Genomic DNA, 24889 nt, shown 5'->3' with positions numbered 1-24889 from the left:
CCGAAGGATGTGCAAACAGGGGCGGCAGCTAAGAGAAGGACAGTGGTGTCCACATGAGAGTCCAAGAGGGGATCCCTGGGGCAGGGGCAGGGGCAGGGGAGGGTGCTCCAGACAGAGGGTGCCAAGGTACCCGTGTGAGAATGCCTGGCATTTGTGAGACGGAACAGACTGTGTGATAGGGGTGGGGACAAGTACGCCAGTGCCAGGTGATAACCAGCAGGGGAGGCGAGCTGCCCCCAGCACAGAGGGGACCACCGGCTATACCCCTCTGTAGCCCATTCCCAGTACAGCAGCATGGAGCACCCGGTGGGGACGTCTGCTGTAGCTGGTAGGAAGTCTCTAGGCTAGGCAGCAGAGAGGCCTTTAATAAGAAACTGCAAATGCCACTGGGAGAAGTCATGTTGATAACAATGCTAAGAGCGAGCATTTACTGAGCACCTACTGTGTGCCCAGCACTCTCCTCAGTGCCTTATGTATTTTAACGTCCTTGATTCTCACAACAGTCCTGGAAAGTGGGCGCTATTCTTGTCCCCATTCTACAGACGAGGAAACAGGTCCACCCAGCTAAGAGAGGCTGAGCTAGGGCAGAAACCAGAGGGCTGTGACCCCTGAGGCCCAGCTCTGACATCAGAGTGCACAGGCCTCCCTCTCAACCACATCCCCAGGGGTCCCGCAGCTTCCTCTTTAAAAGGGCTGCTTATAAAAGCCTCCTTCAAGTAGACCGGGAGGGAGGTGCCGAGGTAAGGAAGGGCACAGAGCGAGTGTCTTAGTTATCTAGTGCTGCTGTAACAGAAATACCACACGTGAGTGGCTTTAACAAACAGAAATTTATTTTCTCACAATTTAGGAGGCTAGAAGTCAAGTTCAGGGCAACAGCTCTAGGGATGGGCTTTCTTTCTCTGTTGGCTCCGGGCGACGGTCCTTGTCTGTTTTTAGCTTCTGCTATCGTTTTGTGGCCTGTTTCTGCCCCTGTTTGTTTTTCCTTGCTTCTGTCCCTAAACTGCTCCTTTTATATCTCAAAAGTGATTGGCTTAAAAGGCAACCTAGACTGCTAGGACCTCATTAACATAACAAAGAAAACCCTATTCTCAGATGGGATTATATCCCCATGTATGTTGTTATTGTTGTGTGTTATGGAGTCCATTCCGACTCATAGCAACCCTGTAGGACAGAGTGGAACTGTCCCATAGGGTTTCCTAGGCTGTGTAAGATGTGGCATTCTGCTCCTATAAAGATTTACAGCCTAGGAAATCCTATGGGGCAGTTTGACTCTGTCCTATAGGGTTGCTGTGAGTTGGAATCCACTCGAAGGGAGTGGGCTTTTGGTAATCTTTACTGGAGCAGACTGACATTCTCCCGAGGAGCGGCTGGTGGGTTCCAACAGCCGACTTTCTGGTTAGCAGTCGAGCGCTTAACCGCTGGACCACCAGGGCTCCGTATTCACCTGTATAAAACCAAACCAAACCCAGTGCCGTCGAGTTGATTCCGACTCATAGCGACCCTATAGGACAGAGTAGAACTGCCCCATAGGGTTTCCAAGGAGCGCCTGGTGAATTTGAACTGCCGACCCTTTGGTTAGCAGCCATAACACTTAACCACTACGCCACCAGGGTTTCCATTCACCTGTACAGGGATCGGGATTTATAACACATAATTTTTTTTTAATAATTTTTATTGTGCTTTAAATGAAAGTTTACAAATCGAGTCAGTCTTTCTCACACAAAAACCCATATACAGCTTGCTTCACATTCCCATTTACTCTCCCCCTAATGAGACAGCCTGCTCTCTCCCTCCACTCTCTCTTTTCATGTCCATTTCCCCAGCTTCTAACCCCCTCCACCCTCTCATCTCCCCTCCAGACAGGAGATGCCAACATAGTCTCAAGTGTTCACCTGACCCAAGAAGCTCACTCCTCACCAGCATCCCTCTCCAACCCATTGTCCAGTCCAATCCATGTCTGAAGGGTTGGCTTCGGGAATGGTTCCTGTCCTGGGCCAACAGAAGGTCTGGGGGCCATGATGACCGGTTTCCTTCTAGTCTCAGTCAGACCATTAAGTCTGGTCTTATGAGAATTTGGGGTCTGCATCCCACTGTTCTCCTGCCCTCAGGGGTTCTCTGTTGTGTTCCCTATCAGGGCAGTCATCAGTTGTAGCTGGGCACCATCTAGTTCTTCTGGTCTCAGGATGATGTAGTTCCTGGTTCATGTGTCCCTTTCTGTCTCTTTGGCTCGTAATTGCCTTGTGTCCTTGGTGTTCTTCATTCTCCTTTGATCCACATGGGTTGAGACCAACTGATACATCTTAGATGGCTGCTTGCTACCAATTAAGACCCCAGACGCCACTCTTCAAAGTGGGATGCAGAATGTTTTGTTAATAGATTTTATTATGCCAATTGACTTAGATGTCCCCTGAAACCATAGTCCCCACACCCCCACCCCTGCTACGCTGGCCTTCAAAGCATTCAGTTTTTTCAGGAAACGTCTTTGCTTTTGGTTTAGTCCAGTTGTGCTGACCTCCCCTGTATTGTGTGCTATCTTTCCCTTCACCTAAAGTAGTTCTTATCTACTATCTAATTAGTGAATGCCCCTCTCCCACCTTCCCTCCCTCCGCCCTCTCGTAAGCACAAAAGAATGTTTTCTTCTCAGTTCAAACTATTTCTCAAGTTCTTAGAATAGTGGTCTTATACAATATTTGTCCTTTTGCAACTGACTAATTTCACTCAGTATAATGCCTTCCAGATAACACATAATTTTGGGGACACAATTCAATCCAAAACAGCAGGGAGGCTGGCCATCTGCTGACACAATGAGGCAGCTTCCCAGGGCGGGCTAGAGACGCAGAGGGGGTCTGCAGGGCAGGGGCCCTGAGGAGAGGGACAGCCTCGAGGCCCCTCTGGAAGAGAATGTGGAGGGAAGAAAGTGAGGTGAGGAGGAGGCAGAGCATGGCAGCCCCTTTCTCAATCTCACAGACCCCAGTTTAGCACCTCTGACTGAGCAGGGTTGCAGTGATCTAGGTGCCCTGGCCAGCCACCCCTCTTCTCCCCAAGAGTTCCCCAGGACAGGAACACTCACCCTACCCTGTCCCAATCTCATGGGATTTCCACAACACCCAGACAACAGCGTGCAGGGTCAGGCCCCAAGACCCGGTTACAAATGGAAGGCTGAATCCCTGAGAGGAGATGTACCTTTCAGAGGTGGCCTAGAGCCAGGGCAGGGCCAGGAGTTGGGACACTCCCATGAGGTGGGGCCACAAGGTACAGACCCTAGGTCCTCTATCCTAAACTTGTAATCTGTCTCCAGCCCAGACCTCCTACCTGAGGGTCCCCCAGGCTTATCAAACACAGTATGTTCAAATCCAACATCTTATCTTCTGCCCAAACCTGCTCCACCTCCAGGGCTCTCAGGTCCACTAACCGGCAACCCCATTCAAACAGACACTCAAGCTTCAAATCTTGATGTCTCCTTAATGCCCCCCTTTCCGTTTTCCCAGCACCACCTACCTATCTGTCACCACACCCTGTAGTTCCTAGCTCCTGAATAACTGGCACCTACCCACCTCTTTCCCCACAACTTCTGCCCTAATCCAAGCCATCAGAGCTTCTCTTCTGGTTGCCATCAAGTCAATTCCAACTCAAAGCGACCTCACGTGTGTCAGAGAAGAGCTGTGCTCCACAGGGTTTTCAATAGCTGATTTTGCATAAGTTGGTCACCAGGCCTTTCTTCCAAAGCGTGCCTGTGTGTGGATTTGAACCTACAAACTTTCTGTTGGCAGCCAAATACGTTAACCGTTGGTACCACCCAGGGACTCCAAGGTATAAAATAGAAGGGCTTGATGAACAACTAAAGAAGAAAATCACACACACACAAAAAGATATCTTCACAATAAAATTCACTTCTCACCTGCATAATCCACGTTTTAAATAGTTCATATCAACAGAAAAGTGGTAAGGAGGCAGCTAGTCACAGCACATAAAAACACTGTGTTTAGAAGGGTAGTGCCCCTCTGATTTTCTTTTACCCCAGTGGAGTTGATTTGCTCCCCTGAGTAAGGCATCACAGCCTAAGGGGAAGTTAGGGAGGTAGCTCAGGAGGGAGAGGCAATGTCATGCAATGCCAAAACCAAAAGACCAAACCCATTGCCGTCGAGTGAATTCCAACTCATAGTGGACTCCAACTCTGTCACCATATAAGACAGAGCAGAATTGCCCCAGAGGGTTTCCTAAATTTTAACCTCCAGTCCCCAGAGAAGGACATCATGCTTGGTAAAGTAGAGGGTCAGTGAAAGAGAGGAAGATCCTCAATGAGATGGTCTGACACAGTGGCTGCAACAATGGGCTCAAGCATAGCAATGATTGTGGGGATGATGTAGGACCGGGCAGCGTTTTGTTCTGTTGTATATAAGGTCGCTCTGAGTTGGGACCGACTCCATGGCACCTAACAACCATAATGATCTTTACAGAAGCAGACTGCCCCAGCTCTCTTCCATGGCGTGTCTGGTGGGTTCAAACTGCCAACCTTTCGTTTAGCAGCTGAGCACTTAATCACTGCACCACCAGGGCCCCATCATGCAATGCAGTGTTCACAAGTTATCAAAAAACTCAAAACCCAAGAAGGCATCGGCCAAATGAGCACAGTCCTACCGTGCACCCGACATGGGCCTGAAAGACCTCTAACAAGTGGTTTATAAGGCCGTTCATTCTATTCATCACTGAAAATGCTGACATCCCACGGCATGTGAAGTTCAAAAATAATGCTGTTGAAGGAGTCCCTGGGTAGTAGAGTCGGTTAAGCACTCGACTGCTAACCAAAAGATTGGTGGTTGGAACCCACCCAGAGGCACCTTGAAAGTAAGTCCTGGCGATCTGCTGCGGAAAGTTCACAGCCTTGAAAACTTTATGGAGCACGGTTCTACTCTGCACACATGGGGTCGCCATGAGTGGAAATTGACTCAGTGGCAACTGGTGTGGTAGTGTGCAGGGTAAAATATTTTCTGATCAGCTATCCCACAAGGCTACATTTCATTCCACTTCCCCACACCCAGTCCTCGCTAGCCTTGTTTACACCTCCCTATTAACAAAACCAAAACCCAGTACCTTCGAGTCGATTCCGACTCATAGTGACCCTATAGCAACCCTATAGGACAGAGTAGAACTGCCCCATAGAGCTCTCAAGGAGCACCTGGAGGATTCAAACTGCCGACTCTTTGATTAGCAGCCGTAGCACTTAACCACTACACCACCAGGGTTTCTTACATACTTTGGACGTGTTGTCAGGAGGGATCAGTCTTTGGAGAAGGACATCATGCTTGGCAGAGTACAGGGTCAGCAGAAAAGAGGAAGACCCTCAATGAGGTGGACTGACACAGTGGCTGCAACGATGAGCTCAAGCAGAGCAACGTTTGTAAGGATGGCGCAGGACCGGGCAGTGTTTCGTTCTGTTGTGCATAGGGTCACTACGAGTTGTGAGCCTACTTGACTGGCACTGAAGAACAACAACATTAACAAAACAAAGGAGCCCTGGTTTCACAGTGGTTAAGAGCTTGGCTGCTAACCAAGAGAGCTCCCTGTGGTTCCAACCCACCAGCCACTCTTCAGGAGAAAGATGTGGCAGTCTGCTTCCCTAAAGATTTACAGCCTTGGAAACACTATGGGGTGGTTCTACTCTGTCCTGTAGGGTCGCTGTGAATCGGAATTGACTTGACAGTAACAGGTTTTATTAACAGAACACAACTAACAAACCAAAAATAACGCTGTGGGCTTTTTGTTGTTGTTGTTTAATCACAGTCCCTTTCAGAACTCCTGGCCTAGAAACACCTTGAGGAATTTTATAGTTCCACAGAGCCCCAGTTGAAAGCCCTGCCCTGGCTGTTGACCCTGCCTGCTTGCCATAGCCCTGCTCAGCCCACAGGAAGGGGGAAAATGGAGGTTCATATGCCCAGTGCTTTAAACCCAAGACCCATGAGTTGCTCACAATTGCTTCTGCTCACACCTTTAGGCCACACCTACATATAAGGTACACTGGGAAAAGTAATCTCCAGTTGGGAGGCCATGTGCCCAGGAAGAAAAAGAGGACAGATTTGTGGGGCAACTAGAAGTCCTACCACAAATTGCCTTCTTGTCTGCTGCTGGCAACAGACAGTGAGCTGCTCGAGGGCAGGATCTGGGGCTCTTTCATCACTGGACCCCAGTGCTCAACGCTGGTCTAGGCTCTGGCCTTGGCTACAGCTCAAGAAGCAGCTGTAGTCAATGGAGTGACCAAGAAGCTTCCAGAAGATCTGCTCTGTGCACGAAGGGAGCCAGTGTCCAGGAAAACCTTGGCAGTGGACTTCAGGAAGAAGGACAGCATGGTGGTTAAGGGTGCAGACTTTGGAGTTATTATTGATTGTAAGTCCTCATTCATTGAGCAACTCATTTACCCTCTCTGAGCTGAAGCACCTTCATCTGTAAAATGGTACTAATGATGGCCACCATGTGGGGCTGTTGTGAGGATTAAAGCAAATGTGTGTGAAATGCCTGGCACTGTGCCAGGCATATAGTAGTTTCCCAGTGAATGATAACTGATTGATTTTAGTAATAACTGAGGAAGGGAGTTTCCAACCCTCCCAATCAATGGTCAAAGAGAGAATAGTAATAACAATTAACACTTACTACACTGTTACTCACAGGAGAGAGATGTGGCAGTCTGTTTCCGTAAAGATTTACAGCCTTGGAAACTCTATGAGGCGGTTCTACTCTGTCCTGTAAGGCCACTCTGAGTCGGAATCAACTCTACAGCAACAGGTTTGGTTTTGGTTTTGGTTTGGTCTGCTGTTACTCTAATTTTCCTTGGTTCATACTTTGTATGTTCCACATTCCAATTACTAATGAATGTTTGCTGCTGTTACTTCTCACTTTGAGTTGTGCCACATCAGAAAATGAAGGTTGGTCCCAAAAGCTCTACTCTACCTGCATCATTCAGGTCAATTCTCCTTTGAGAAATCAGCTGTTCCCCAGTCATATTTTGCACGCCTTACAACCTTGGGGGCTCATCTTCCAGTGCTATATTGGACAGTATTCCGTTGTGATCCATAGAGCTTTGTTGGTTAATTTTTGGCAATAGATTGCCAGGCCTCTGTTCCTAGTCTGCCTTAGTCTGGACGCTCTGCTGAAATCTGTCCACCATGGGTGACCCGGCCATTATCTGAAATATTGGTGACATGTCTTCCACCATCATAGCAACACACAAGCCATAACAGTAAGACAAACTGACAGATGGGTGGGAAACCCTTAATGAAATGAATTAACACAATAGCTGCAACAACGTGCTCAAACATACCAATGATCATGAAGATGGTGCAGGATCGGGCAACATTTCATTCTGTTATACACAAGGGCACCATGAGTTGGAGCAAACTCAATTGCAACCAGCAATAACAACAACATGCTGTTACTATAAGCTTTACATATTGTAACTCTTTTGATCTTATCAGGCAGGTGCTATTGCTCCCATTTTACAGAGGAGGGAATTGAAGCATGGGAAGATTAAGCAACCAGACCGAGGTCACACACCCGCTCATGGTAGAGGCAGTAAGTCTTAAATGCAGAGCCAGCTGGTATCTAGGTGGGACTGGGGCTTGACTGCTTGGCCTCTTAAAGTTCTTTCCAACAACAGAACTAAAGCAACTGATGGGAGCCCGTGGTGTCATCCCGGACTTCTTCACCCAGCTTTGCCATTGACCCACATTGACACCTTGAGTCAGTCCCTTACCTTTTTTTTTTTTTTTTTGTCCTCTATTTCCTCATTTTACAATGAAACAGACACAAAGATCCTTGATTCTGACTGTAGCCCAGAAGGCATTTGGGAATTAGGCTTGGGAGGGGCCCTGCTGGTGACATCATAGAGGGGTGAGTTCCGCAAGAATAGTCAGCTCTTCCTAGAAGCCCCAGTGCCACCGTCTGCGTTGAGTTCAGCTTAGGTGAGAAGGGAGATCCAGGAAGGGGCCTGTTGGGACCAGGTCTTGAGCTCTCTTTGTCCAAGGGTTCTCAGCATAGTCATGGATCAACACTCGATGCTTGAAAAGGCTCACAATGAGGCAGACACCACTAACTTGGATGTAGTTCCTGGCCCCCACTCATTATCTCCACACCACAGGCCAGGCCATGGTGGGGTCCACCACCATCACGAGTCCCATCACCATAGTGTGTCCCCTCATCATGGCGAATACCACCACCGTGGTGAGTTCCATGACTTGAGTGACAATGTCTTCTCCCGCCACTCCCACCACCACAGTGAGGCCCACCATAATGGCAGAGCCTATCACCCCTATGGTGGAGTCCGTCAGCCCCGTGACAAAGTTCAACCCCTTAACCTGAATCTCTCCCAAGGCCTTTTTCCCTCCTTGCATTCCTATGGTGAGGACCACTCTCATCACACTGATAGTGAATACCACCATGGCAACAGGATGTATTGCCACAGCGACTCCCACCCCCACAGTGGGTCCCATCGCCACAGTGCGTCTCACCACCACAGTGGGTCCCACCACCGCAGTGGATCCCACTCCCACGGTGGGTCCCCCCACCACAGTGGGTCCCACTACCATGGTGAGAACTTATCACACCACCCCTATGGTGGATACTACCACCATGGTAGGCTTCGTCGCCACAGTGAGGCCTACTGTCATGGTGAGGCCCACCAAGATGAAACACATCACCGAGATGAGCCTTACCGCGATAAAGAGTCTGACCACTCTGGTGATCTCCGCCACCGTGGTAGGTTCCATCACCGTGAAGGCTACCACCATGGACGGCCTTCTCACCATGAAGAAGCCTATTCCCACCAGTCCAATGGGGGGTCCTACTACAGTGGCTCGCATCACCCCCATGGTGAGCACTACCCTGGTGAGTACCACCCTAGTGAGTACCACCACGGCAAGCGTCCCCACCATGGTGAGCATCACCACCGTGGTGAGCATTTCTACCATGGTGGGCACCACCATGGACAGCACCGCCACGCTGAACCTCGTTACCGCGAGCATCTCCAGAGTCCTCAAACTTACGTGGATTACCCCCATCAGCACCGCTATGGGGATTACCTTGATGGAGCCTCCCAATTATCTGGCACATACTCATCCTACAGCAGGGCCATTCCCTCCATCAACTCTGTAACAGCCCTCCACCATGGTATGCCACGCACTGAGCACTCAGGCGATGCTCAGGCCCACAGTGCAATTCACTCATCCGGCTCCCAGGCCTCCAGCAAAGTCCATCCCCAGGCCACTTCCACCCCAGAAATGGAAAGCTGGTCCGAAGATAAGCAGTTTCAGAAGCGAAAAAGTGAGTCTTTGCCCAGCCCTCCCCCACCCTAAATCCTGCTGCCTGGCAGACTGAATCCAGGGCCTTCAGCAGACCATGTATATTCTATTGGCCATTCCCTCGTGTGGCTGTTCATTGCCACGTCTTTTATTCCTTAAAGTTTGTACCCTTCCAAGCTGTAAGTCATTTGTTGACTCACTGCTTTATTCATTCACATGTTCATTTCTTAAATATCTGCTCTTGTCTAATATGCGTGTCTGGCCTGCCTGGGCCTTGGCAGCCAGGGAAGGATCTAATACAACCCCTGCCCTCTAGGGGCTCCAAAGCTGAGGATGGTCACTTAAACAATCACAGGCCATCCAGCGATGGAGGCCTGTCCTCCTCCTTTTTAGAGCATTTGTCACGGTAGACATATCTGTCCATATTTCCACCTCAACATTGTAAGCAGAAACCCCGGTGGCATAGTGGTTAAGTGCTACGGCTGCTAACCAAGAGGTCAGCAGTTCAAATCTGCCAGGCACTGCTTGGAAACTCTATGGGGCAGTTCGAATCTGTCCTACAGGGTCACCATGAATTGTAATCGACTCGATGGCAGTGGGTTTGGTTTGGTTTTTTGGTTTTAAAGTGTAAGCTTCTTGAGCGCAGGGAACGGGAACAAGTGACTGAATGCGGGCCTTGTACATGAAGGCAGGGAGGGACCTTGGCCTTGAACTCACAGTCCCCCACACTTAGCTCCTAATAGAAGTTCAAGAAACGTGGCAATGGTCTCATGACCAAGGAGTTGTGGGAGTACAGAGGGGGTGAACATCTAATGAATGAGGGTAGGGAAGGCAGGCAAGAGGAGGGGCCTTTCAGCACAGTCTCAAAGGGTGAAGGAAAGCCTCCCAAGAGAACAAGTGGGAAGAGGAGTGGGCTTTCCATGCAGAGGTTGCAGTCCGAGCAAAGGAGGGCATGGAGTGTGGGAGCATGAGCCCCCAAGAGTGGCTCAAGCAGACTCTGAATCCTAAACAGGCTGGCTGGTGCCTGCCATGAAGGAGGTCAGGCCTGTGGTCCTGGCAGCAGCACAGAACTAGCACAGGGGTCCCTCAGTGAGCGAGAGAAGAAGGCAGGCAGGCAGGCATGAGCCCCAACCCAGCCTGCCAGGGTGCCTGGGACCCTTGCCCGTTGCCTGCACTGACTCTCAGGCCCTCACAGCCCCCCGGATCCAGCGTACTCACAAGAGACTGCACGCTGGGGACCTGTCCCATTGGCTGTGTGAAAAGTTAAGCCATTTTATTCATTGGCTCCGGAAAAGGCTCCAGTACCTGATCAAGTCCCTGGCCTTTGAAGCCTTCATCTTCCTCATCATCTGCCTCAACACCATCATGCTGGTGGTCCAGACCTTTGCTGAAGTCGAGGTCCGGGGCGGTAAGAGCCAAGGAGCCCTGGTCACTTGGAGGAGGCCACACACACTGAGGGCCTTCTGTGGGCCTGACCCAATGCTGGGAGATTTACATACTTATATCGCTTGCTCTTCACCCCTGGGAAGTAGATGGCATTGCCCCTGTGAGAGGTGAGGCTCAGCAAGACATCCCAGAGGTCAAACAGCCACCCAGAGACCCAAGCCAAGCTACAGGATAGGCTGTTCATGGCTATGGCCACCAGGTGGCGCATCAGCTCTAAAAGCACTGCTTTGGGTGGGAAGAGTACTTGGATTCCAGGGTATGTGGAGGGGCTAGGAGACCCTGAGGAAACCCTGGAGGAGGGAGAATGGGCGGCTGGCCCCTAAAGCCCCTTGGAGCAGGGTGAATGAAAGGACCTACCACAGGGCATGGAACCTGAGAAGAGAATAAGAACAATAATAATGGCAATGTTTCTTCCATGCTCAGTGTCAGGCTCTGTTCTAAGAGCTGTGTTAAGCGCATTTAACGCTCACAAAAACCCTATGAGGCAGACTGTTATTATCCCTGTTTTACAGACAAGGAAACTGGCACGTAGTCATGTAGTCACATAGAGCAGAACTGGGGAGAGCCTAGGTGTTTTGGATGAGGTCCCAGTGATGAGAGGGAGGGCAAGGGGCAAGGGGTGCTGGCCACAGCCCTGAGCCAGCCCCGATTTCCCCACAGAGTGGTACTTCATGGCCATGGACTCCATTTTCTTCTGCATTTACATAGTGGAAGCCATGCTAAAGATCATAGCCCTGGGCTTCAAGTATTTTTCCGATTCTTGGAACAATCTAGGTGGGTATGTGTGTAGTGGAAGCTATTGAACTGCCTGGGGGAGGCTGAGGAGGCAAAGGGGCAGGGAAAGGGGTGTTGGCATTGGGAGTGCTGAAGGTCTGGGCAAAGGACCAATCAGACGCTCCTGTGCCCACAGACTTCTTCATCATGGTCATGGCTGTGCTGGACTTTCTGCTCGTGCAGCTCAACTCCTCCTTCTCACGCTCCGTCTACAAACAAAGCATCTATCGTGTCCTCAAGGTCCTCAAGAGCCTGCGGGCCCTGAGGGCCATCCGGGTCCTGCTAAGGTTCAGGTCAGTGTGGCCACAGCAGCCCACCCTCTGTGGGGACTCTGAAGGAGGAGAGGACAGAGGCCTAGGCTCCCAGGGAATCCACTGTGACCTGCTCAAGGGACAGGGGAGGGGAGGCGGCAGACCCCAGCCCTCTTCTGAAGTGTCTCCTGCCCTCTGCTGGGAGCAGTTTCTTCATTCTCCCTGGAGGGGCCAGTTCTCATCCAAGTTACTAACAAATCAGGAACCTCCTGCCTTCGGGGTCAGCTCTGGCTGCGGGCACAGGCTCCCTGAGCCAGGCCCACCCCAGCCTGGCTGACTCAGCTTCCCTCTCCACTTCTGCCCACAGTATCCTCACCAGCCTCCAGGAAGTGACCGGGACGCTGGCGCGGTCGCTGCCGTCCATCACTGCCATCCTCATTCTTATGTTCACCTGCCTCTGTATCCTGTGCCATGGGGGCTGGGGTGGGGACCAGCGGTGCTGGCAGGGAGGGGGCACCTGAGGGCACTGTGGCAGGAGGATAGGACTGTGTGAGCCCCGTTTGGCCCTGAACAGCCAGCCAGTCCTCTTCTCCGTGGTGCTCCGGGCATTGTTCCGCCAATCGGACCCCAAACGCTTCCGGAACATCTTCACCACCATCTTCACCCTCTTCACCATGCTTACCCTGGACGACTGGTCCCTCATCTACCTGGACAGCAGGGCCCAGGGTTGGGTAGCCGTGGGCTGGGGGGAGGGCAGGGTCTGGCCATTCGAGGCTGGTGGGCAGACACTGAGGGCTCAGTTACACTGTCCGTCACTTGGGGCTTATGATGCCTGCCAGCAGGGGTGTGGAAAGGCAGGCTGGCGGCTCACAGTTGGGATGACCCCTCTCTCCCAGGCGCCTGGTACATCATTCCCATTCTGATGATTTACATCGTCATCCAATATTTCATCTTCCTCAAGTGAGAGCCTCCCCCATGCTGTGCCCAGCTTCACTTCTCCTTCCCCACCCTTAGCATCCCCACCCCAGCCCTCTCACTGGGGAGGGGCAGGGCTTCTCCTAGACACCCTCCTTGAGAGCACCCCCTGCCCCCAGCCTGGTGATTGCTGTCCTGGTGGATAACTTCCAGATGGCCCTGCTCAAAGGCCTGGAGAAAGTGAAGCTGGAGGTTCGGAGTCGGGTGGGGCAGGTGGATGAGATCCAGATGGGGACACAGAGGCTGGGCCCTGCCAGTCCAGCTGTGTCCTGAAGGGAAGGGTTGAGGGGGCTCCAGGGATGAGCGGGCATGGGAGCTCAGCAGGACGAAGGCCTTTTCTTCCTAGAGGGCTGCCCGTATCCGTGAGAAGTTGCTGGACGACTCACTGACAGAGCTCAGCAAAGCAGGTGCCACCCCCTGCCTGCCCTGGCCCTACCTGCTGATCTCAGGGTGGGCTGCTCTCTCCTTTTACCTACCCTCCTTCCACAGCCAGGCAGAGAATTCTAGCTTCAGTGTTAGCACTTTAGAACCTGAGACTCGGGAGAGCTTTCTGTGGTTAGGACTTTGGTCCAAAGGGCTTTGAGACAACCTCAAAAAGCCAGGTGAACTAAGGATCAATTATTGAAAGACCCATTCGCAGAACAACCAATTAGCCAAACTATGATGCACCAAATGCTTGTTTCTGTCAATAGTTTACAGCAGTTCGTCTTACATGGATTGGTCTCAACTGCTGTTGATGATTTTGTCCACGTATTATACACACTTGTCCAGATTTATCTGACGTGGATCGCGAGTCTATGAAAATGATGTTTCCTGTGCATGTACATGTTCCTCAGAACTTTAGAATCTAAGCTCCGGAATCCTACCCTTATGGTCACCAATGGTCCTCTGAGGTCACCTGGTCCCTCACTGGCGTTCTCCATCATGGACACGCAGTGCCAAATGGCTTAAGCAAAAAAGGCATAATCTATTGGCTCACATTACTTAGCAAGTGGAGGGTGTGTGGACTTCAGGAATGGCTGAATCCAGGGCTCAAATGATGATCGGGACTCAGTCTCCTGTATCTCTGCTTTATAATTCTGTGTGGTTTTGTTCACTGGGAGCTCTTCCCTTGTGGTGGCAAAATGGCCACCTGCAACTCTAGTCCCAAATCCTCAGTTTATCCGTCCCTACGAGTCCCTCGGTGGTTACAAACGGTTAAGCGCTCAACTATTAACTAAAAGATTGGTGGTTTGAATTCACCCAGTGGTGCCTCAGAAGGGCCTGGAGATCTACTTGGAAAAGATCACAGCCATTGAAAACCTCATGGAGCACAGTTCTACTCTGAAACACATGGATCGACTGAAGGGCAACTGGTTTTAGCACCGCAGTTCCAGAAATGAGTCTCCTTTTCTCTGAACTACATGCCTGTTTCTGAACCAATCACTGTAGCCAGAAGGATAGGCTGCTCTGATTGGCCAGGCCTAAATCACATGTCCTTGGAGCTGGGGGTAGGGTCAGTCTCAGCTGGACAACATGGAAGGGGGGAGCCTCAGGGAAACTAGGGTACTGTTATCAGAAGAAGGAGGAATGGATACTGGCCAGGCAAACAAACAAAACTGCTCTACACTATAGCCCAGACAAGCAGTCTGTTTGGGCCATCCTGGACAGAAACTCTTTTAGCCCCTGTCTGAATATCTCTTATGACTATAGGGTTTTCCCTCACTTCCTTTGCCCTCCACTCCCTCTCTGAATCCAGGCATCTTCTTGATCCTCATCCTTCTTTCTCTAAATCCAGAGGCAGAAGAGAAGATGAGTGAAGAGACCATGCGTAAGCAGCTCATTGAGAAGAAATTTGGGAACATGACTGAAAAGTGAGGAGACGTGAAGGGAGGGGGAGGCCTCAGGTCTGTGGGGAGAGGTCTGGAGGCCTGACCCAGGGGTGGGAAGGGGAAGGGCATTGCCTGTCTCTCTGGAAGCAGGATGGATCACCACGAGGATACCATAATGGTTCCTGCACCCCCATGATCCAGGACCCATTACTACCTAGGGAGTCCCACCAGCAGTGTCTACACGGGCCAGGAGAGCTCCTTTGAGTCCAAGGTCCAAGGCCAAGGGCAGGCACTGGGAAGACGTCCTTGGGGGACCAGTGAATCTGTTCATCTCTTTACTCAAGAAGCATCCTTGACCCTTGCTCTGGGCCAGGCCCTTAGAGGGCTCCAAGGACACAAAGAGACTCAGTTCCTGCCCAGAAAAGCCCACCTCTAATGACCTGTGCTGGGCTATGGAGGACAAGGCCAAGGCCAGGGGCCGACTGTGGAACAGACCATCAATTGCTCATATGCAAGTTCAAGCTGAAACTGAAGAAAATCAGAGCAAGTCCACGAGGAGCCAAAATATGACCTTGAGTACCGCCCACCTGAATTCAGAGACCATCTGAAGAATAGATTTGACGCATTGAACAGTAGCGACCAAAGACCAGACGAGTTGTGGAATGACATCAAGGACATCATCCATGAAGAAAGCAAGAGGTCATTGAAAAGACAGGAAAGAAAGAAAAGACCAAGACGGATGTCAGAGGACACTCTGAAACTTGCTCTTGAGCGTCGAGCAGCTAAAGCAAAAGGAAGAATTGATGAAGTAAAAGAACTGAAGTTTTCAAAGAGTATCTCGAGAGGACAAAGTAACTATTATAATGACATGTGCAAAGAGCTGGAGATGGAAAACCAAAAGGGAAGTACATGCTTGGCATTTCTCAAGCTGAGAGAACTGAAGAAAAAATTCAAGCCTCGAGTTGCAATAGTGAAAGATTCTTTGGGAAAACATTAAACGATGCAGGAAGCATCAAAAGAAGATGGAAGGAATACACGGAGTCATTATATCAAAAAGAATTGGTCGATGTTCAACCGTTTCAAGAGGTGGCATATGATCAGGAACCGATGGTGCTGAAGGAAGAAGTCCAAGCTGCTCTGAAGGCATTGGCAAAAAACAAGGCTCCAGGAATTGATGGAATATCAGTTGAGATGTTTCAACAAACAGATGCTTACTCCTCTATGCCAAAAAATATGGAAGACAGTTTCCTGGCCAACAGACTGGAAGAGATCCATATTTATGCCTGTTCCCAAGAAAGGTGATCCAACCAAATGCAGAAATTATAGAACAATATCATTAATATCACACTCAAGCAAAATTTTGCTAAAGATCATTCAAAAACGGCCGCCGCATAGTATCAACAGGGAGCTGCCAGAAATTCAGGCCGGTTTCAGAAGAGGACATGGAACTAGGGATATCATTGCTGATATCAGATGGATCCTGACTGAAGGCAGAGAATACCAGGAGGATGTTTACCTGTGCTTTACTGACTATGCAAAGACAGTCAGCTGTGCTGATCATAACAAATTGTAGATAACACTGCGAAGAATGGGCATTCCAGAACACTTAACTGTGCTCATGAGGAACCTTTACACAGATCAAGAGGCAGTTGTTCGGACAGAACAAGGGGATACTGATTGGTTTAAAGTCAGGAAAGGTGTGCAGCAGGGTTGTATTCTTTCACCATACCTCTTTAATCTGTATACTGAACAAATAATCCGAGAAGCTGAACTATATGAAGAAGAACGGGGCATCAGGATTGGAGGAAGACTCATTAACAACCTGTGTTATGCAGACGATACAACCTTGCTTGCTGAAAGTGAAGAGGACTTGAAGCACCTATTGATGAAGATCAAAGACCACAGCCTTCAGTATGAATTGAACCTCAACATAAAGAAAACAAAAATCCTCACAACTGAACCAATGAGCAACATCATGATAAATGGAGAAAAGATTGAAGTTGTCAAGGATTTCATTTTACTTGGATCCACAATCAACAGCCATGGAAGCAGCAGTCAAGAAATCAAAAGACACATTGCATTGGGTAAATCTACTGCAAAGGACCTCTTCAAAGTGTTGAAGAGCAAAGATGTCACCTTGAAGACTAAGGGGCGCCTGACCCGAGCTATGGTGTTTTCAATCGCCTCATATGCATGTGAAAGCTGGACAATGAATAAGGAAGACCGAAGAAGAACTGATGCTTTTGAATTGTGGTGTTGGCGAAGAATATTGAATATATGTATCATGGACTGCCAAAAGAACGAACACATCTGTCTTAGAAGAAGTACAGCCAGAATGCTCCTTAGAGGCAAGGATGGCGAGACTGCGTCTCACATACTTTGGAGATGTTGTCAGGAGGGATCAGTCCCTGATGAAGGACATCATGCTTGGCAGAGGACAGGGTCAGCGGAAAAGAGGAAGTCACTCAACGAAGTGGATTGACACAGTGGCTGCAGCAATGAGCTCAAGCATAACAACGATTGTAAACATGGCTCAGGACTGGGCAGCGTTTTGTTCTCTTGTGCATAGGGTCGCTTTGAGTCGGAACCGACTCGATGGCACCTAACAACAAAAACAACAACCTGTGCTGGGCTATGGAGGATGAGTAGACTTCAGCTAGGTGTAGGGATAAGGAGGGTCATGGGTGGGGAGACGAGCTGGGATAAAGGCCTGGAGGCCAGATGGTCAATCCTCGATTCCTGGGAGACGTGGCCAGCTAGGCTGAGAGAACTGCGGACTTGTGGCCATGCTAATGACTAGGCGACTTTGGCACAGTCTCCTGGTCCCTGGCTCTCAGGCCTGGCTCCACAGACGTCCTTTACTCTGAAAGCTCGGTCCCACCTCACCTCGTGCAGACAGGCTCCAGACCAGCAGACAGGGAGGGACTGCTGGCATCTTCCAGGCTTTCCATCACCCACAGGACAGAGGCCAAGGCCCTGGTGTGGCATTCCAAGTCCTCCATGACCAGGCCTTTTCCACCCTCCCTAGCATCATTGCAGCCACTACCACCCCTGCACATCCCTTGTTTTATCCATACCATGTTCCAAGCATATCACATACTTCTGTACCTCCAAGCCTTTGCTCACACAGTTCTCTTTGCCTGGAATATTCTCTGGCTGTGATGCCAAGCTCACATATCAAGAGTTTGGCAAACCAAGTTCCAACCCTGGCTCAGCCATGTCTGGCCGAGTGACTTGGTTGCCTCACCTCCAGATTCACTCTCCTGTCCATCTTTCATGCTCTTTGGCCATGACCTTTGTCTAGGACTTGGCCATCTCTGTAGCGCTTTCCTTGGTGGTTTCTTGGCTTCCAGTCTTTTCCCCACTGGTCCACCTCTGCTTGGAGTGTTGTTGTTGTTAGGTGCCATTGAGTTGGTTCCGACTCATAGCAACCCCATGTACAACAGAACCACACATCAACTGGTCCTGTGCCATCCTCATAATCGTTGCTTTGTTTGAGCCCATTGTTGCAGCCACTTTGTCAAACCATCTCATTGAGGGTCTTCCTCTTTTTTGTTGACCCTCTACTTTACCAAGCATGATGTCCTTCTCCAGACACTGGTCCCTCTTGATAACATGTCCAAAGTACCTGAGATGAAGCCTCGCCATCCTCACTTCTAAGGAGCAATCTGGCTGTACTTCTTCAAAGACAGATTTGTTTGTTCTTCTGGTAGTGCATGGTATATTCAATATTCTTTGCCAACACCATAATTCAAGTGCATCAGTTCTTCTTCAGTCTTCCTTGTTCATTGTCCAGCTTTCGAGTACATATGAGCTAATTGAAAATACCATGGCTTAGGTCAGGCTCACCTTACTCCTCAAGGTGACATCTTTGCTTTTTGAAACTTTAAAGAGTTCTTTTGCAGCCAATTTGCTCAATGCAATGCATCGTTTGACTTCATGACTGCTACTTCCGTGAGCGTTGGTTGTGGATCCAAGTAAAATGAAATCTTTACAACTTCAATATTTTTTCTGTTTATGATGATGTTGCTTATTGGTCCAGTTGTGGGGATTTTTCTTTTCTTTATATCGAGGTGTAATCCACACTGAAAGCTGTGGTCTTTGATCTTCATCAATAAGTGCTTCAAGTCCTCTTTGCTTTCAGCAAGCAAGGTTGCATCATCTGTATATCGCAGGTTGTTAATGAGTCTTCCTCCGATCCTGATGCCCCGTTGTTCTTCATATAGCCCAGCTTCTTGGATTATTTGTTCAGGATACAAACTGAATAAGTATGGTGAAAGGATACAACCCTGACATATACTTTCCTGATTTTAAACTATGCAGTATCGCCTTGTTCTGTTCGCATGACTGCCTCTTGGTCTAAGTACTGGTTCCTTGTGAGCACAATGAAGTGTTTTGGAATTCCCATTCTTTGCAATGTTATCCATAATCTGTTATGATCCACACAGTTGAATGCCCTTGCATAGTCAATTAAATGCAGGTAAACATCTTTCTGGTGTTATGTTTTCAGCCAAGATCCATCTGACATCAGCAATGATATCCCTCATTCCACTTGCTCTTCTGAATTCAACTTGAATTTCTGGCAGTTCCCTGCCAGAAACTTGTCCAACATGCGTGACCCTGCTGGTATTTGAAATACTTGTGGCATAGCTTCCAGCATCACAGCAACATGCAAGCCACCACAGTATCACAAATTGACAGACTAGTAGAGTCCCAGTAGAGTAGACCTTATGATTGATGCAAAATGGCCAATACCAGTCCATTTCAGCTCACTGGGAGTGGGATTTGTTCAATGCTTAAAACCCTACCATGGCTCCCACGACCCTTAAATAAGGTTCAATTTCCTTGCTTTGACCCTTTCTGAGGGTCTCCACCTTTGGGTCATCCATCCTCTGGAACATACTTTCCTAAGGCCCACCCCCAGTCCTCCAGTTATGCTCCCTGCATAAGCCCAAATGACACTTCTTCTGGAAGGCTTTTTCAGTCCCCAGTGCTGGGTGAGGTTTTCCTCCTCTGGACCACTCTTCACCCTGTATTTATATGTATCACAATGTATTGGCTTGCTTCTCCGGCTCTGCCACAGATTGAACTTCTTGAAGTCAGGGGCTGTGTATTGTTTGCTTCTGTCCTCAGAGCACCTTACAGCATTATTTGCTTTCAGAGTTATTTGATAAATGGATTGATAAGGCAGGCAGGTTGATGAATGGGTTGATGAATGGGTAATTGGGTGGGTGAATGGATGGGTGGGTGGATGGGTAGGTGTTTAGGTGGATGACTGCACTACATGGTGAAGGGGTAGCTATGTAGGTCGGTGGGTAGGTGGGGGGATGGTGGAAGTGTGGTTGGATTGATGGATGGGTGAGCGAATGGATAGGTAGATGGGTGGATGGATGGGTAGATGGTTGAGTGGATGGGTGTCTAGATGGATGACTAATTGCACAGCATGGTAAAAGCATCCATAGGTAGGTGGGTGGGTGAGTAGGTGTGTGGAGGGACAGAGGGGTGGATGGTTGGTGGAGTAATAATAGCCAGGGGCCTCTGTGGTCTAGGCAGACTTGGGGACATTTTTATATGTGAAAAAGGAGACACATGAAGAAAGGCCACACTCAGAGAAGGTGTGTCCATGGCTGGGGATGGAGGTCTCAGTGATGTAAGTACGTGTAGAGGGGAAAGCAGGCAAGATGAGCTGGTCCAGTGGCTCTGCAGAGCCAAAAGGCCTAGGGCTGGGAAAAAATCAAATCACACTTTTCTGAAACCAAACTGTAAGACCCAATCAAATCAATTTATTGTCAGTTCTGTGCCCCTCTGTTCTGCTTCTGTTCTGACCCCAGCTGTACATGTAGCACTTCTTCCTCTGACCTTAACCTCCCAGAGCAAGGTCAGAGTTCCCAAGATAAAGAGCACAGTCCTCCAGACTGCCAAGTGGGCCCAAGACCTCAGATGTCAGTTAAAAGCTTGTGTGTCCCCATAACACCCTTACTTCTGACTTGCTGCCTACAAATTTGGGGTTTTCCCACTACCTCTTCAGGATATCAGCCATAAGTTTCCAGGCCCCCTGACTTCTGAACCACTGGCTCCCACTGATCCCTTGGGTTCAGTAATTCACTGGAATGAATCAGAACTCAGGAAGGTGCTATACTTAACGGCAACAGTTTTGTCATAGCAAAAAGGATACAAATGAAGAGACACATAGGGCGAGGTTTGGGAGTGTTCCCAACACGAAGCTTCCATGCCCCAAAGGATACACTACCCTCCCATGTGCACTGATGTCTTTCACCAACCAGGAAGCCCACCATCTTAGTCATCTAGTGCTGCTATAACAGAAATACCACAAGTGAATGGCTTTAACAAAGAGAAAGTTATTCTCTCACAGCCTAGTAGGCTAGAAGTCCAAATACAGAGTGCCAGGGGAAAGCTTCTGTGTAGACTCTGAAAGGAAGTCCTTGTCATCAATCTTCCCCTGGTCTAGGAGCTTCTCAGCACAGGAACCCCAGGTCCAAAGGATGTGCTCTGCTCCTGGCACTACTTTCTTGATGGTGTGAGGTTTCCCTGTCTCTCTGCTCACTTCTCTCTTTTATATCGCAAAAGAGATTGGCTTAAGACACAACCTAATCTTGTAGATTGAATCCTGCCTCATTAACACAACTGCCTCTAATCCTGCCTCATTAATGTTATAGAGGCAGAATTTACAACACATAGGAAAATCACATCAGATCACAAAATGGTGGACAACCACACAATACTGGGGATCATGGCCTAGCCAAACTGACACACATTTTTGGAGGACACAATTCAATCCATGACATTACACCCTTTGGCCCCCCAAAATTCATGTCCTTGTCACATGTAGAACACATTCACTCCATCATATTGCAAAAGTCTTCAATCAACTCTGAGTCCAAAATCTCATCTTCTGCAAAATTACTCTTCGCCTGTGAAATTTCAAATAAAGCTATCTGCTTCCAAAGTACAATGATGGAACAGGCACAAGGCAGACATTTCTATTACAAATGAGAGAAATTGGAGGGAAAGAAGGGATAACAGGCACCAAGCAAGTTAGCAGAACACATTACATTAGCCCTCAAGCCTTGAAAATAATCCTCTTTTCTCTGAGAGCATTTAGACAATGGCCCTGCCCTCCAGACTCTAGATATTGGCCATGCTCTCCAGATTCTGAGTGGAGGCCCCTTGGCTCCGGGCTTCAGCTCTGCCTTCCAGACTCACTGAAATGGCAAATTTGCTACCTTGAACTTGGGTGGCCCCATTCTCCTAGTCCATCTGTGTGGCGACTTCGCTCTTTGAGACCCCAGAGGTGGTGGCGCTACCCTTTGAGACTGAGGCAGCTCAGCTTCCTGTGTTCCTTGTCTCTCCAGCTTCTGCTTCCTGGTTCCTTGGACTCTTGACCCCTCGGGCCTCATTGCCCGAGTCTGCCCTGCTGGGACTAGTGTTCCAAAGCTCTTTAGCTCAACTGATAAGTGCCTGGAAGCACCCTACTCAGCCAGTAAACTTTGGCTGAAAGGCATTTGGTTCTCTTGCTCTGTGGGTTGGCAAGCCTAGCTCTACCGATATGTGCTTGGAGGCACACCACTCTGCCAGGAGGCCTCCTGCTCAAAGGCACTCAGCTCTCTGGCACCATGGGTCAGCTTTAGCACCATCTCATGCTGGTCACCTGGTTCTGCTGTGCCATTTCTCTGCTGCTGCTTCTCACTGTCTGCACCATCTCCAGTTTAACAGCTCTCCTCACTTCCTTCTGAGCCCTCACCAAAATTGTCTTCAATGTCCGTAATTCCACCAACGTTCTTTTCAAGGCAATCTAGGCTTTTACTATTATAAACCCACCCATTGCCATCAGGTAAATTCTGACTCATAGCAACCCTACAGGACAGAGGAGAACTGCCCCACAGGGCTTCCAAGGAGCAGCTGGTGGATTTGAACTGCTGACCTTTTGGTTAGTAGTGTGAGCTCTTAACCACTGTGCCACCAAGGCTCCACTTTTACTGTTAGGCACTTTAAAATTCTTCCAGCCTCTATCCATTCACAGTTTCAAAACTGCTTCCACATTTTAGGTGTCTGTTAGAGCAGCACCCCACTCTTCCAGTACCAAATTCTTTCTTAGTCATCTACTGCTGCTGTAACAGAAATACCACAAGTGAATGACTTTAACAAAGAGAAATTTATTCTCTCACAGTCTAGTAGGCTAGAAGTCCAAATTCAGGGTGTTAGCTCTAGGACAATTCTTCCTCTCTCTGCCAGTTCTGGAGGCAGGTGCTTGTCATCAATCTTCCCTTGGTCTAGGAGCTTCTCAGCACAGAGACCCCAGGCACCACTTTCTTGGTGGTATGAGGTCCCCCTGTCTCTCTGCTCACTTCTTTTTAATATCTCGAAAGAGATTGACTGAAGACACAACCTAATCTTGTAAATTGAGTCCTGCCTCATTAACATTACAGAGGTAGGATTTAGAACACATAGGAAAATCACATCAGATCACAAAATTGTGGACAACCACACAATACTGGGAATCATGGCCTAGCCAGGTAGACACGCATTTTGGGGGGGGACACAATTCAATCCATGACACCCATGGAGCTTCTGGGCCCAGAGCCTTCATTGGGGATCTCATTACATAAGCATGATTGATTGTATCATGCCCCTCTCCTTTTTGTTATTGTTAATTGTGATTGACTCAATTCCCCAACTCACCATGATCCCAAGTGTGCAGAATAGAACTGCTCCAGAGGGTTTTCAAGGCTGTGACCCTTCAAAGCAGATCACCAGGACTGTCTTCCAAGGTGCCTCTGGATGGGTCGGAGCCACCAACCTTTCCACTAGTAGTTGAGCGGTTAACCATTTGTGCTTCCTAGGGACTCCTGAGGTCCACTTATATCAATACCTGGTAGTCTTCCTGGCCTGGCCAGCTCCCAATTCCGTGACCTCATCAGCAAAAACCCTTAGGTATGGTCTGGAGGCCTCATTAAAGACACTTCCATCACTGGGGAAATTCCAAGATTTTGAATGTTATCTCCCAAGAATCAAGGACAGAGGTGAAATTCTTTGGGTAAATTTGAACTCTTAACCTCACCCCTGGCCAGGTGGGTCAGCTCAGCCCTGCCCTCCTTCCCCTTCCGGTCCCCAGGCAGAAGAAGCTGTTGTTCCACTTCCTGCAGCTGGGGGCTGGGGTGGAGCATCATCAACAGAAGTTCCGATCCCAGGCATGTGTCATCGATGAGATTGTGGACACCACTTTTGAGGTGAACCAGGCAGGACCAGAGGGGAGGGGCCAGAGAGGGGGAGGACCCTGGGGGGTTAGGCAGGGGATTCGTGAGATCTAGAAGGCAGAGGGGGAGCCGGATCATTCACCTTCCCTGGCCCCCGTCCCGCAGGCTGGAGAAGAGGACTTCAGGAAGTGACCTGCACAGAGAGTCTTGCCTCTGGCAAGCTGCAAGTTCCCCCTCCTCTCGGTCTCACCTGGGCAAGACCCCCAGAGTCCTTGTCTCCACAGCTGGGGGTGGTGGTGGGTTGGGACAAGTCCCAGAATCTGCTGGATCAACCCTCTGGCCCCAACAGAGTTTTAAATCTCCAGGTGTCTCCATGTCATTACTGGCTGAGCCGAGGCTTGGGATAGGGGAACTTCTGTGCATGCAGGGGTGTGTGTGTGTGTGTGACAGAGTGTGTGTGTGTGTGTGTGTGTGTGTGTGTGTGTGTGTGTGTGTGTGTGACAGACAGAGAGAGAGTATTGCATTTGGAAAAGAGCTCTCCTTGAATTCCCTCCAGCCACAATGGGGCCAGTCCACCTTGCCCAACCTAGCATCCTTAGCAGCAGCCCCAGGGAGCTGCAGGAAGTGACCAGGAGGGAACCGAGCACCCTGGAGGGAACAGAGCAGTCCTGTCTTGGGGAGGAGGCCTGACTGGTCCAGGAGTCAGGAGAAAAAGAACAGGCTGGAACAGCCCAATGCTGTTAGGGTGGGGGACCAGTGGGCTCCAGGATTGTGGCCTCAGAGGCCTGGAACCTGGGCCTACCAGGACCCTCAGCATCTAGAATAAGGGTGGCATCCCAGTAGGGCATCACTGCCATGCGGTGTCCTGCCTAGGTCAGACTGAAGAACTTCAGCCAGGGGAGGGGATGGAGGCTGCGTAAGTCCTGTGGCTCTGGTGGGCGTGGGGTGGGGTGGGAGCAGGAGTGAGGTGCCAGGAATGGAATGAGTCCTTGATAAGAGGGGACACTGTTCCCTGCCCTGACTGCTCTGGGGCTCTAATGAGCCCCTCCTCTTGGCCTAATCTGGGCAGGGTGCCTAGAGCCCTGTCCCCACTGCAGCAGTGGCAGGGGGGGTACCCAAAGCCCTGTCCC

The 24889-nt window shown here is 49.6% G+C and overlaps 1 protein-coding gene across 1 annotated transcript; it reads left to right on the top strand.

Annotated features, from left to right (window-relative positions):
* Positions 1 to 8030: 8030 nt before the first annotated feature.
* Positions 8031 to 24095, top strand: CATSPER1 (cation channel sperm associated 1). Its single transcript, XM_049891863.1, has 12 exons — positions 8031 to 9309; positions 10483 to 10695; positions 11394 to 11507; positions 11644 to 11800; positions 12126 to 12217; positions 12341 to 12484; positions 12655 to 12718; positions 12853 to 12925; positions 13080 to 13140; positions 14511 to 14586; positions 23678 to 23792; positions 23925 to 24095. The coding sequence occupies exons 1-12, from the start codon at positions 8031 to 8033 to the stop codon at positions 23949 to 23951; spliced, it is 2415 nt and encodes an 804-aa protein (XP_049747820.1). The 3' UTR covers positions 23952 to 24095.
* The last annotated feature ends 794 nt before the right edge of the window (positions 24096 to 24889 follow it).

This window comes from Elephas maximus, chromosome 7 (genome assembly GCF_024166365.1).
Source record: "Elephas maximus indicus isolate mEleMax1 chromosome 7, mEleMax1 primary haplotype, whole genome shotgun sequence".
NCBI lineage: Eukaryota > Metazoa > Chordata > Mammalia > Proboscidea > Elephantidae > Elephas > Elephas maximus.
Note: the sequence above shows the minus strand (reverse complement) of the source record. Positions and strands in the feature narration are given on the sequence as shown.